The sequence below is a fragment of the Eulemur rufifrons genome, chromosome 18, assembly GCF_041146395.1.
Source record: "Eulemur rufifrons isolate Redbay chromosome 18, OSU_ERuf_1, whole genome shotgun sequence".
Taxonomy (NCBI): Eukaryota; Metazoa; Chordata; class Mammalia; order Primates; family Lemuridae; genus Eulemur; species Eulemur rufifrons.
In genome coordinates, this window is record NC_091000.1 from 47,574,685 (window position 1) to 47,589,585 (window position 14,901).

At 39.7% G+C, this 14,901-nt stretch overlaps 2 protein-coding genes across 2 annotated transcripts in view; one reads left to right on the top strand and one right to left on the bottom strand.

The window, feature by feature from the left end:
• LOC138399089 (histone H2B type 1-K) overlaps nt 1-14,901 on the top strand; it is a 389,419-nt gene that overhangs the window by 267,195 nt on the left and 107,323 nt on the right. The gene's annotated exons all lie outside the window — the stretch shown is intronic.
• Nucleotides 9,585-10,661, bottom strand: ZNF391 (zinc finger protein 391). Its single transcript, XM_069493563.1, has one exon. The coding sequence runs from the start codon at nt 10,659-10,661 to the stop codon at nt 9,585-9,587; it is 1,077 nt and encodes a 358-aa protein (XP_069349664.1).

The window sequence follows — 14,901 nt, forward strand, 5'->3', positions numbered from 1 at the left end:
GGTACTGCCAATTTAAGGCCACTTAGAGCAGCCAGCTCTAGTTACAATGTAAACATTGAAAATTCATTTAAAACATGAGAAAACTAAAAACACTATTAAAGAAACATGTTCTTGTTTATAGAGTCAGTTACAGAAAGAGTCCATGGGAGCATCTGGTGGTTCTGGGAAGCAAAACCAGGAGATTCTGCTACTCCCATCCAGCTCTGGAAAACAGCTGGTATTGACCCTATGTCCAGCTTGGTTAGATAATCTCTGCTGAGGACTTGGCCTTGGGGAGGAAAGCTGTGCTCCAATAGATCAATAAGGCCAGGGAAGATAAAATTGAGGCCAAGGCACAGCCAGTCACTGAGACCTGGACTGATATTTAGCCTTCCCTGTCTACCACCCTGCCTGCTGTAGGGACAGCTCCAACCCAAAGCTCCTCAGGCCCTCTGGCCTCCTACAATCTACTGGAGAGGTGACCAGTGTGGCACATCTACCTCTGAAGTCATCCAGCATACTAGCCTCATAGTCCTTATTGTCAGAGCCCCTTCCAGTCACCTCTTCAGACTCAAAGCCCACAGCTATTTTCATCCTGCTAATCTCTGCCTCTCCCAAATCACTAGTCACTGACACCACCTGGCCACCTCTGATAGGCCTGTCACATCTCCCAAATCTGACCTCTCATCAACTCTTGACATCTCAACCCCTTCTGCAAGCTTATCTTTGGCAGCCCAAAGCTCACCTTTGTACCCCACTTCCCCCACCTGATTTTGGACCTCAGCTTTGCTGAGAAGAGCCTCAGCCTCCTCCAGTTCTTTAATGCAAACACACTGAGATTTCTGACTTGTGGTTGCCTTAGGGACTCCTTGACTCTCTCCTCTAGAAGCTAAAGACCTAAGTCCTCTGTGAGGGATTCATGATGTAGGCTTACAGAAGCAAATCTTTTAGACCTAAATGGTTCTATGGTCGATGAGAATGGAGAAACATTTGCATATATCAAAAACCTCTTCTCCTCTCCTACTCATTTCTACCTTTTCTGTGGGAGCAGACATGCCAGGAAGGCATGCTTTCTTTCTCAGCTTCCCTATTTGCTATTTTTCCAGTTTGTATATATAAAGACTTACTCTTATTATTTTATCTGATATGGGTAATGTACGCTATTGAATTAAGTTTAGAGGCCAAATGACTTGTAGGAATGGTGCTATGTTGACAGAGCCAGATTTAACTGTTTAAAGACTCCTGGGACCTGACAAATAGGATGAGACAAGTAACACCATGTTTTGGCTATAAGTGCTGAATGCTAGTTTTCAAGCATTTTTACTTTAAAGGACAACATCTCAGGAAGTAGGTCACTACTACTTTCCCAGGGGAGGAAAAGACAGGATGACACAACTGTGCTTCTTCTCTCTGTCCTATAGACCATGATCACCCTGTACTTGCTAGGAATGCTAAATTAGGGGACCAAACCTTACACTTCACGTTTTCTTTTATCTCATACCTTGTCAAATCACCCCTCCACACTCATACCTCTCTCACAGAGGGCACAGGGTAGGAAGCTGCTTGGGCCTGGGACAAAGAAAGAAAGGGCAAAGAAGAAAGATACAGGGAAACATCAGGTTCCTAAGCAGACCCCTGCTCTGAAACCAATAGAAGGAAGGTATAAGACTAAAAGTGACACATTCCTTGGCACTTCTTACCATTCTGCTGAATAAAAATAAAGGCAAGAAAGACTCCCTGATTACATCTATCCCCTTCTAAATGGAAAGTCTTAGAGGCTTATTGGAACAATAACCCGTAACAATAAAATTTGTTTACAAAAATCAAATTCATCACAGCAATACTATGATACTCCTATTTTACTCATTTTTTATGGATGAGGAGTCTGAGGCCAAAAAAATTGCTAAATACAGTAGTTCCCCCTTATTTAGGGGAATATGATTCAAGACCCGCCCAGTGGACCTTGGCTAGTACCAAACCCTATATATGTTTTTTCCTATACATTCATACCTATGATAAATTTAATTTGTAAATTAGGTACAATAAGAGAGTAACAACAGCTAACAATAAAAGGGAACAATTATAACAACATACTATAATTAAAGTTATGGGAATGTGATCTCTCTCTCAAAATATCTTAATATTGAACACAATCTGGGTAATGGGCACACTTTTAACCCTGACTCAAGTATTACAAAAGTGATCCATGTAACCAAAAACATTCATACCCCCATAATACTTTGAAATTAAAAAAAAAAAATCTTACTATTTTTGGCCGCAGTTCACCATGGGTAACTGAAACCACAGAAAACAAAGTCATAGATAAGGGGAAACTACCATAATTTACAGAAAATCACAGAGCAGTAAATGCCAGTGTAAGGATTCTGCCTCCAAAGACCTTCAAATCTTCTGCCTCGGACACTGAGCTCTTAATACCACACTATCCTCCCTCTGATGTCCCAAACTTCCTAGTTTTCCTCCTACCTTTTGAACAACTTCATCTTTGTTTTATTATAGTCTCTTAATTCTTTTTTTTTTTTTTTTTTTTTTCAAAGTCACCACTTTTCTCATCATCACTGAACTAGTCACATGCCAGAGGTTGTGCCAGGCAGGCACAACTCTGCCTTCAGCCACTGTGTTCCAACACAGTGTATTGGCAACAGTGTATTTTGAAAACCTTCCACACCTAGGCCTCTGTTCCTGATGCTAGCATGCTGTTCAAAAAAGTGTTTTTATATTTATTCTTTTTTTTTTTTTTCAATTTAATTTTACAGAATCAAAGAGTCTAACAGTATATCTTGTTAGATACAGTATGTCCTCATAATGTATACATTATTTCTTGTACAATGATATGAAATAATATGGGAAATATTCATGATAAATTATTAAGTGAACAGTGCAAGTTAAAAACAATAGTTTCATATTTTTTTCCCCACCCCCCCTTTCCCGAGTCAGCACCTTCAAGTGTTACCACTCCCCAAACGGTGCGCAATGCACTCATTGTGTAGGCATACCCCCATCCCCTCCCCCACCCCCCACCTCAGTCTCATGTCCAATTGGTGTCGTTTCCAGATTTGTATTTAGGTGATGATCAGGGATATAGTCTCTTAATTCTTACAGTCTACTTTTAAATCATAGGAGAGCTTTAGGGCTCTTCTCTAACACTCTTCTCTACTCATGTCCTACATGAGTTAGCCCTGTATATTATACTTTATCCTCATTTCTGGTTCATAGAAGGAGACATAGAAGGAGTTGGGCAGATGATGAATGCGTAAATCCCCCTCCAGTTCTATCGAGAGAAGAGCTCAGAGCTGGTGGCTGATCAAGTCTCACTGGTTCACTCTGTTGTCAAGAGGAGAGAGGAACCGTAATAGATACCTTTGTAATGCCTCCTGCCTTTTCTCATCAAACGACAATAGCCAACACCATTTCCTCTGATCAGGTGTTACAAATGTGCCATTTTGAGGGGGTGGGAGGGGAGCAGTGTTTACAATTTTATTTTAGAGCAAATATTAATATTAGTATATAGCCTTTAGGTTGGAGCTGGGGAGAAATGATGATATTTGAGCCAATAAAAGTGATCATCCAAACTGAACACTTTCTGCAGGGGGAAATACTTTCCCAATGCCCTAGCTATATGCCAAGGATGACAGGCCACTGGACAAAGTGTCCCACCCTCTAGGCATCACAAATCTGAAAAGTTCACTTCATCTCATTCTCATACCTTCAGTGATGAGGAAGGAGGGGCTACTGTGGAAGAACAGATCTTTCCCCATCTCTGAAAGGGATTTTACCCTTACCTAGAAGTACACAGCCCTGCCCATGCAAAGTAGCCATACCCAGTAGTAAAGAAACCCATCTGTGCTCAAAATCTGTCTGAACCTAAAACTGTGCCTATCTCTCAATGTGAGGCAGCAGACAAGTTGCCCCAACTCTCTCTGACAACTCCATAGTGACCCTATTCTCCAGCTCCCATGGATCTTATCCTTGCTTAAATCTGTGCCAGTGACCCTACGCATGGCTCTGTGTGGCTATATTGCTCCTTCGTGACCTCCGGAACTGGGACAGGCATGGACTGAGTGCCTGAGTGGCTGGTCTTCTCATTCTAACATGGGAATGTTCCACTGGTTCAGTCTTGGACAGGAAATCTGTGATTCCTTGGGTTTCTGGACAGTAGTAGAACTAACTACCAGACTCACTGCAAATACAGTTGCTTTTAGGTACTCTAAGGCAAAGATTGATTTACCTGATTTGAAGACTCTTTTCCCACCTCTCTCAAAACCGCCTGCTTCCTACACTTTTACCCACTATGGATCAAGATCTTGTGCCTTTTTGGAAAAATGGCTAAACTTTACAAAGGGTAATTTGGAATTCCAGTGGCCACTTTGAGGAACTTTCAACTTAGACAAAATAGTTCATCTTAGGGGCACCCTTGAAAAGAGAGGATCTTGAACCTCTCAGAAATAATGGAAAGTATTCTTCCATACAACTGCTTTCAAAAGACAGAATGATTCAAAAATACCTTCTCTAAAAGAATCTCTATGGTGAGCTAATGAAAAATTAAAGGCTAAGACTCAGACTGACTCTACAGAACCATCTGCCAACCCCTCATCTCCTCTCTACACTCTGCTCTCTGATTATTCTGAATCCACTAACCCTTTTGATCTCCTACCTTTCCTGCCTGAACTCCCACAACACTAGCTTCCCATAAAAATCAGACTTTCAAATGAACCAGGAGAACCTGCAACATCTGAATTTAAACCTTATTCTCATGCAGAACCCTGAGCCATTATATAGGGCTTCCCTGACCCTAAAAAGGACCAAACCAAGTTTAAAGAAAAATTAAAAATTCTTCTAGAGGTGTATGACCCAGGGCTCCTTATATAAATATCAATTTGTTCTTATGATGGTGGGCACAGGGGATGCTTGAAAATGTCTAGAAAAAAGCTTGCTGAGATAATCCAACTAGAGATCTTAAAGATCCTACTGAGCATGCCTCCAAAGAGGGAATATGAAGGGCCAGAAAAACGGGCCAACAGTTATTAGAAGATAACCCTGAAGTATTCTCCATGAGAATAGACTAAACTATAATCCAATCTTATAAATAAAAAAAGAATGAATTTTCTGCAGACTACTGAATCTACCTGGAGGAAGTGTTCAAACAATACTTAGGTTTTAAAGGCTAAAATGATGAGTGGCTTTCTCAGCCCATTTTGTTAATGGACTATACACAGAAATAAAAGACTACTAAGGAAATGTAAATTAGAATGAGAGATAACTCCCCTAACAGAACTACAACATCTAGCAGAACATTTTGGAAGGACCGTAGACCAAAAATGGAACCATTAGGTAAACAAATTTACAGCCTTAAAATTACAACAGTTGCAGACACCTCAACTTAAGTTTAAGAAACCTACTCCCAATTTTGCCCCTATTGATAAAGATGCCTGTTGTTACTATAAGCAGAAGGAGCACTGGGGAAAAAAGAATCCCTTTCTGAATAATAGAAAATTAGAATAAACCACGCGTCCTTTTGACAAGTCTCAACATTGGCAGGGCTCTGAGGAATTGCACAGCAAGCTACTTCTCATGATTCCTTTAAATTAACAAGGAAAAAGCAAGCTTAAAATAAATGGAGAAATTTGTACGGTGTTGGTAGAAACTAGAGCAACTCTTTCTACTTTAAACCACACCATGATACTTTCTTGGATAACTTCCTTGGAGTAATGAAAATATCTCATGGAGGGAGTTTCTAATCAAGTTCAAAGAGTACCTTTATCGGAGCCCAGAACTGTTACCCTTAATTATGCCTTTTTCCAAAAATTATGCCTTCCTAGTATTTGATACTACCCCTATAAATCTACCAGACAGAGATTTGCTCTCCAAACTTGTGGGTGAAATAAATTTTTCCTCAGAAGAAATAACTCCAGATACTCATTATTATAATAGTAATAATAATTCTACATCCAATTACACACTGAAGCATTATATGTCCTCCAGGGCCAAACTGATTGCCCTGAAGAAACCAATAACCTCCATAAACTCTTACATGCCATAGATCTATCTGGAATTCCTGATACTTTACAAGCATCTTTCCCCACAGATGTAGGAAAAATTTTAAATGCTGAGCCCATTGAAATACAAACTGACCCTTTGAAGCCATTTCCTAAATTACCTCAGTATTCTCTAAAACCTGAAGCAATACAAGGACTCATTCCAATAATAGAAGACCTAATAGATTGAAGACTAATTATCCATACAGTAGTCCTTGTAACACTTCTATCTTACCTGTCAAAAAACCCCATGAAGAGGGATGGAAATTTGTACAGGACCTTATAGCTATAAATAAAGTTGTAATATAAAGATTTCCAGTGTTACCAAATCCAAACACTTTGCTAGCAATGGTACTGACTGAATCTAAGTGGTTCACAATAGTGGATTTATGTTCTACCTTTTTTATTATTTCTGTAGATAAACAATATCAATATTTGTTTGATTTTACTTGGAAAAATGAACGGTATACTTAGACAGTACTGCCTCAGGGATTTAATGAAGTTCCCTTATACTTTTTGCAAGTTTTACAGCAGGATTTTAAAACCCTGTATTTCCCAGAAATTCTACCTTGATTCAATATGTAGACAATTTGCTTTTTTGTTCTTCTTCTAAAGAGGACTCAGAAATCGACTCTTATCTGTTACAACAACTAGTTCATAAAGACCATAAGGCCTCTCAAGATAAGCTTTAATTTTCACAAGAGGCAGTACATTATCTGGGTCATGATTTATCTAAAAAAGGAATCTTTCTGTCTCCAGAAAGATTAAATACTATCTAGAATTATCCTGGACCTGTGCCTAAGACACAACTCAGAGGATTCCTTGAGCTTGCAGAATAATTGCATGACCTGGATGCCCAATTGTTCTTTATTGGCTTCTCCACTCTTTGAACTAAATAAAAATAGCCCTCAGGAATCTTGTCCTTAGAAAACAAAATACAAGAAGGCCTTTACTGAACTTAAATGGGCTTTGCAAAATTTACCCACATTAGGACTCCCCAACTATTGTAAATCTTTCACATTGCTTGTACATGAAAGAAATAATCAGGCTTTAGGTGTCCACACTCAAGAAAATGGAGGAAAAAATAGACCTGTAGTGTATTACAGCCTGCAATTGGATCCAGTAGCCATGGCATATCCACAGTGTTTAATAGTAGTAGCTGCAGTTGCCAAAGTCGTAGAATCTTCTCAGAACTTATTCAGCAAAATGACTTATGTTTTCAGGTTCCTCATGCTGTAGAATATTTACTACCTTCTAACTTACTGGACTGTGATTCTAGTTTTCATTTCCGGTAGTGGGGTTACAGACCCTGCAGAAGATGAAATGAAAGGCTACAGGCAGATGTGAAGCATTGGAATCATAACAATTAGCATTTATTGAGCATTTACTATATGTCAGACACCATTTTATCACTTTAATGAATAAACTCACTTATTCCTTATAACAATCTCATGAAGTGGATCACCAAGGGGCCAGCATCCCAGGAGCTCAAAAGGAGTCCATCCAGAGAGTTAGTTATGTACATAATTCAAAGCAGGACAAAATGGGCCAAAATATCTATGAGGTTACCTCACCATTCAAAAGACTAAAGAGATTACACTGTTAAATTAAACCCTTCTAATTTCAATTAAAATAGAGTCCAGGCCTGTATTGTACTATGTATTAGATCAGGCTTTTAACAGATTTAAGATGGTTTCCAACTCATAACAGCTTATGGAAAAAAGAACCTGAAAACAGAAAAGTGTCTGATGCAGGAGATAATGCAAACAATTACTACGAAGGATTTCTAAGAAGGTAAGGGACAGAAAGTATCATAGAGAAGGCAGGACATGAGCAGGGCCTTTTAGAAAGTGTAGGATTTCTGGAGATACAAAGAAGAAAATAGGATGTGGAAAAGGGTGCCATGTAATAGTCTAAAAAGAAACCAAGTGTAAGAAGAAGGTATAGTAGGGACAAAGGATAGGCCTGCCCACATGCACTGTCTCTGTTTTGGGAAGTGATAGGAAGTAAATAAATAGATCCATCGGTGAAACTCCTTGAAGTTAAGGGAATTTGAAGTTTTTACTGAGGACACTGGGAAACTGGGCTATTTTTGAACAAAGTGGTAGTTTAGTAAGGAGCTAGATAATGGCAGGGAGACAAAGGCAATAACGATGCATTTAGTAATCTACGCCCAAGGTACCAAGACTTGGCAATAACAGTAGAAATAGAAAGTAATCAATTATTAAGCCATTTCAAATAAAGTCTGGCAGACTGGTTACAGAGGATAAAGAGGAATCATCAAGCAATAATTACAGGACATTTAGTGTCCACTCAGCATTTTGTGATGTTTTATGGGAATCAAAAACAAGATTTCTGTCTTTAAGAAGCTTATAATCTAGTTGTATTATATCAAGTATTATGACCTGATAAAATGAGATTATTCTAATCTAACCTTTGCCCCAAATCACAATGCTGATCATTATTAATCAGAGAAGTGCTGGGAGGTAGGAAAAGTATGGATCAGCACAGAATCATGGATCCTAAATAAGCTCAAGTTTTAAGGCATAACAGTGGCCAAAAGTGCCAACTCTGCAAATGTCAAGTAGGAAAAGGACTGAGCAGTAGCACTAGGTTTGTCCTTGAGAGATCAGCTTCCAAGACTGGTGAGAGTCAAAGCCAGTGGACATAAGTTTCATGAAGTCTGTAAATGAAAGTTTTTTTAAAAAAAACAGAGCAGCAACTGGAAGCAATGTTTTTCAAGATTATGGAGGAACTAAATGTCTCCAAAATTCTCAGAACATTCTTCATAAAGATATGATAAAATAACACTAGGATTAGTTAGGCACATTAGTAAAACTGTGGGTTATACTTTAAGGAAAAATGCTACAGCAAAAAAGCTGGGGGAAGGAAGAAGACAAGAAAAATCTTTCTTTACGAGTTAAGAGACTGAATTTGCCTCAACACTATTATTCCCAAACTGGTGAGAAATTTTTAGTCCTGCCTGAGCCAGGTCCCTTTCTTCTGCTATAGGAGTCATCAAGTATGAAAACACACACACAAAGGATTTCCTCTTTATGTGAAGGGGCTGATGTGGTTGGGAAACAAAGGATTCACTGCCTGTTCTGGGACCCAAGCTTCATGGGACAAGGTGAGAAACTGCAAGGTGTCAGGTAGTTGCATAATCTAAGGTTGGAATCCTTCAGAATACTAGATTGAATATGTTAGGTTTTTAAAGTCATCCTTTTGTTGTATTGATAACTCACTTGAGCATTTATTAACAGTTAGAAAGAGAGTAAGGCATTTCTTCTAGTCATTTGTTCTAGGGAAAAAAAATAAAAGAAAATAACATAAAAAAACAGGAAGAGAAAGAGGGGGAAGGAAAGAAGGAAGGAAGACAGGCAGGCAGGCAAGCTTGTAATTTATATAGCTAGCTAATAGGGAAGGAAAATTCAAACAGGTGTGTGTGTATATGTATATATGTATATATATATATATATATGTGTGTGTTTTTTCAGCTGTGGAAGGTTACGTGTATGTGCTTTTGTGCTAACATTAATAAAATCACAGACATTACTCTTTAGTGTGAAGTTGCTGATGTCTGATGAGAGTTGAACTCTGACTGAAGGCTTTCCCACAGTCATTACATTTATAAGGCTTTTTTCCAGTGTGAGTTCTCTGGTGAATAATAAGGGATGAGCTCCGACTGAAGCCCTTCCCACATTCTCTACACTCATGGGGTTTTTCTCCAGTGTGGATTCTCTGATGTTCAGTAAGGGATGAGCTTCGACTGAACACCTTCCCACAGTCACTGCACTCATAGGGGCTCTCCCCAGTGTGTGTTCTCTGATGTTCAATAAGAGATGAGATCCAACTGAAAGCTTTTCCACATTGACTGCATTCATAGGGATTCTCTCCAGTGTGTATTCGCTGATGCTGAATTATGGTTGAACGGTCACTGAAGTCTTTCCCACATTCATGACATCTGTAAGGCTTTTCTTGAGTATGAGTTCGCTGATGTTGACTAAGGTTAGTGCTTCGGCTAAAGGCTTTTCCACATGTACTGCATTCATATGGTTTTTCTCCAGTGTGGATCCTCTGATGTAGACTAAGATGTGTACTCCGACTAAAAGCTTTTCCACATTCACTGCATTCATACGGTTTCTCTCCAGTGTGAGTTCTTTGATGTTCAATAAGGTGTGTACTTCGGCTGAAAGTTTTCCCACAGTCATTGCATTCAAAAGGCTTTTTTCCACCATGAATTCTACTGTGTACAAGAAGGTCTGATTGGTAACCAAAAGCTTTCCCACATTCATTGCATTTATAAATTTTCTTTTGTGGGAAGAGTTTTTGGTGTTTAATTAAGTCTGAAATGTCTTCGGACTTTTTCCTAGATATGGGAGATCTATGTCCTTTTGGAATTTTCTGTTGTATGTCAAGGTTTGAACTTAGACTAAATTCACTGGATTCAGGACCTCTCTCCCCAGTGAAAATTTCTTTGAGTGTCACTGACACTTTTCTGATTGCTGTTTTCTCAAAAGATGATTTCTTCTGTGCAGGACATTTTGTCCGCCTTGATAACTGGCCCTCACTTTTACAGGCTTCTTCATTTGTAGGACCCTGAGCAGTATTCCCTCTGAGACTTTCCATTGCTGACCCTGAAAACTCTAATTCTTCAGAAACAGCATGATTGGCGTTGATGTTTTGGTTCAGTTCAAATCTCCCTATCTGAAAGACATTTAAAGTGCAGATGTCACCTGCTTCTAGTGTGGAGAGCAAGGAAAATAAGCCAGCAGAGAAAAAGACAACTAATATGCAATTCATGCACATCAGCAACTTTATATGGGAAGAAAAAAAGGGGCGGGGGGATGGTGAAAGAGAAGTGAACAAAGCCAGAAGAGATAAGAGGCAGTTTTTGCAGTGGGAATGGTGAACACAGAGACATCAACAAAATATGGAAAGAAGGAATGGGTAATATGCTAAGCCAAAAATAGGAAGTGAACAGATATACCTGCTAATGAGCAGGGAAGGGGATTAAATGGTAAAATGACCTATTACTGTAGCTGATTAGTCATGGAATATGAGCAAGGAGAAGGATGAGAAGAGTAAACACTCTCAAGTGTAGGGGAAAAAAGCAAAAAGGATGACTCTATCAAGCTTGAATACAACCATTTTCTTGGCATTGAGAAAGAACAAGAATTTCAGAAATGATAACTACCACATTGCTATCCCCATTTGACCCCCAACCTTTCTTTTAATTAGTTTAGGTATTTATCTAAAGAAGTCTACAATCATAGAGTATCACAGGTATAACAGAACTCAGAGCTCATCTAGGCTAACTTGCTCATCTAACAGATAGAAAACAGATTGAGTAACTTGCCTAGGTCACCCAGTGAATTGTCAGGGGTTATACTAGAACTTGTCTCCTAAATATCAGATTGGTTATCTTTTTATGACACCACTCACCTATACAGGTATTTTTAGGCACTCCCCTCTTCAGCTCCCTGAAGATCCAGCATCTACAGTTGCTCTTCCTCCAACTGGGTGATCAAGTCCAATTTGCATGCTGGATTCCTGCAGATTAGAAATGATTTACCATAAGGCTATTGGTACTGGAGACACAGAACTAGTCAAAGCTCAATTTAAATGATTTTATCTATAGAAAAGTCAGGGTGAACTCTCACAAGAGCTGTGGCAAGAGAGGCTAGAGAAAATGGGTAACTGAACGGGGCTAAAATTGAATTCCAAAAGACAGGTTACACACACACACACACACACACACACACACCCCCTTATGGAAACTGTTACTCCAGATATATTAGCCTTGCCTTAGACCTAGTAAATCTGATGAGGCCCCAGCATTTGTATTTTAATAACTTCATATGACTTTACAAGTTGAATGTCCAAAAACAACCTTAGAAACACCTTCTAGGTTGCTTGAACAAAGTGCTAGCTGGGACGAGTACCCTCCTCCCCCAATATTCTTGTCACAACAAGAGGGTTTAAACCATAAACTCAGCTTCCCATAGGATGGGAGACTTCTTTCCTCTGCACAGGGGCCAAAACTTCCCAAGGATCTCAAGGTTCCCAGGAACTAGGCAGCTAGCTTTCCTAGATGACTCCAGTTTAAAAGCTAGCACCTCACATTCATACTGCCTGGCACCAAGCAATGTGTTTTTCTCCCCACTGATAAAGTTGTTCTTACTTACACTTGCCTTATAAGAAGGGAGAGCAACAGGGCAGCAAGGCCCTCTTGTGGAACACCAACCTACACTGAGTGTCCAGTAGAGCATCCTGGCCTCAGCAACCTTTCTATCAGGAAAATGAGATGATCTAGGAGCCTGTGCCTTCTCTTCTTGCCTATCTCTGGTTCCTAAGTTCCTTACTAAACCTTGTTGTTTAATCCCTTCTCTTGTGAATTCATCTGGAGCCCTTGTACATTACAGGAGGCAACAAATTCTACAAAAGTTCTGTAAATGTTTCTGCTCACAGAACAATTTGAGATCCACTGGGTTAGGGAGTTGATCTGGTTTCACAAGTCTTTCCGTTCTCATAGACTGGGAACCTCTCAGATGTGCAGGTTAGCCTTGGAGGTTATCTACCAAAAATCCACACATGGAGAACCTCAAGCGCAAGATGATACTGTCTGTGTCCAGCTTCGCTAAGAACATGCCTTTCAACTGGAAACAGGGAAGACAAAAAGCCCTACCACTGCATTGACTGAGGAGTCAGAAGTCCTTTTTTTTTTTTTTTTTTCTTTTTTTGAGATAGGGCTTGGTCTGTCACCCAGGCGGGAGAGCAAAGGTGTAATCATAGCTCACTATAACCTCCAGCTCCTGGGCTCAAGCAATCCTCCCACCTCAGCCTCCTGAGTAGCTAGAAGGGAATCAGAATTTCTTGTCGTGGAATCTTGCATTAAAATCCAGTTGCATACTTTACGGCAGCAGTCCCCAACATTTTGGCATTAGGAACCAGTTTCATGGAAGCCAATTTTTCCACATACGGCGGGAGGGGTAAGGCAGAGCTGAAGCAGTGATGTAAGCAATGGGCAGTGGCTGTAAATATCCTTGCTCCCCGCTCATCTTCTGCTGTGCTCGCCACGCCCAATGTCATGGAAAACAATTTTTTCACTGACAAGGGAATTTTTCCACTGAAAGAGTGGGGACGGCAGAGTTCTGCTGCCCAGTTCCTAACAGGCCATGGACTGGTACTGGGGTGGACTGCAGCTTTATGGTGCCAACATTCCTTAGTAGGAATTTGCCTTACTGCCCACTTGACTCGCCTCCATTGTTATAGCCTAGACCCTTAAGGCTGAGGTCTCCAACCCCCAGGCCTGTTAGGAACCCAGCCAGCCAGTGAAGCTTCATCTGTATTTACAGCCCCCACCGCATTGCTCAGATCACTGCCTGAGCTCCACCTCCTGTCAAATCAGCATGTCATTTGCAGGAGAACAAGCTAAGGGCTCCCACTGATTCTGTATTATGGTAAGTTGTATAATTATTTCATTATATATTACAATGTAATAATAATAGAAATAAAATGCACAATAAATATAATGTGCTTGAATCATCCCAAAATCATCCCCTCCAGCCCCCACCAGTCCATAGAAAAATTGTCTTCCATGACATCAGTTCCTGGTGCCAAAAAGGTTGGTGACCGATGCTTTAAGGTACCTTGTTATTTTGCTGTCAGTTCATTGTTACTTACCTCTCTTATTACAGTGATCCTCAAGAAAGCAGTACTATATCCTAGGAAGAGTTTTGGGAATTCATGAGGGTTTTTTGGGTTGTCACAATGATTGAAGATTGGAGAGTGCTATTGAAATTTATTGGGGGCCAGGGATGATAGACATTTCTGCAGAACAAAAAATTGTCACTTATCCTCCCTGACTTTCAAAAAAGCTGTTAATGGTAACCTCAAACTAATACCACTTTACATAAAAATACAAAGTATTTTGCACAGCTTTGATATATTAATGTATTGGAAAATCAAGAAAATACATATTTTTTTTTTTGTTTGAACATTATTAGGAATTGCTCACCATTTCAGGAAAATGAAACCAGTCATGGTATTAGATTCATAAATATGACATTTGTAAATCAGCCAGCATTTGTACTTGTATTCACTGTGGTTCTAGTTGGTGCAAGCATCTATTTCATCCAGTCATTTACATGCTGGCATATGTATTATTCTATTATAAATCACTTTCCTTTTTCTCCTTTACATTATAAAGTAATATATTGATATTTTGGAAATTATGTCTGTAGATAGTTAATATTATCTAGGAATTTTATTTCAGGACAGTAAGGGAGATAGGAGGTCTGAAGGGTGGAGAAATACTTCTCTAGTAGAATGGAACTAAAATATTGACAGTTACATGACAGATAAACAGGGCATCTCTCAGTGTGTAAATTACAAAGTCTCTAAAGCAGAAGTCCTTGTCCCTAACAGAAATCCTTGAAGATCTGAGAACACTCATACTGCCATAAAGGTGAAGTGGGAACTAATGGGAATGTTGTATATAGTAAAATATTATGACATTATTACATACTATATTTGTAGAAGAAAAAAAATCTCAGAACCACCCCCCCACACACACACACAACTCCTTATGCAAAAGGGAAGGTAAAGGCCTCAGGTACCTATGAAGAACTGGCCCCACAGATCATTCATTAAGAAAATTCCTTAGGCTGGGCGTGGTGGCTCACGCCTGTAATCCTAGCACTCTGGGAGGCAGAGGTGGGTGGATCGCTTGAGGTCAGGAGTTCGAGACCAGCCTGAGCAAGAGTGAGACCCCGTCTCTACTAAAAATAGAAAGAAATTATCTACTAAAAATATATATAGAAAAAATTAGCCGGGCATGGTGGTGCATGCCTGTAGTCCCAGCTAC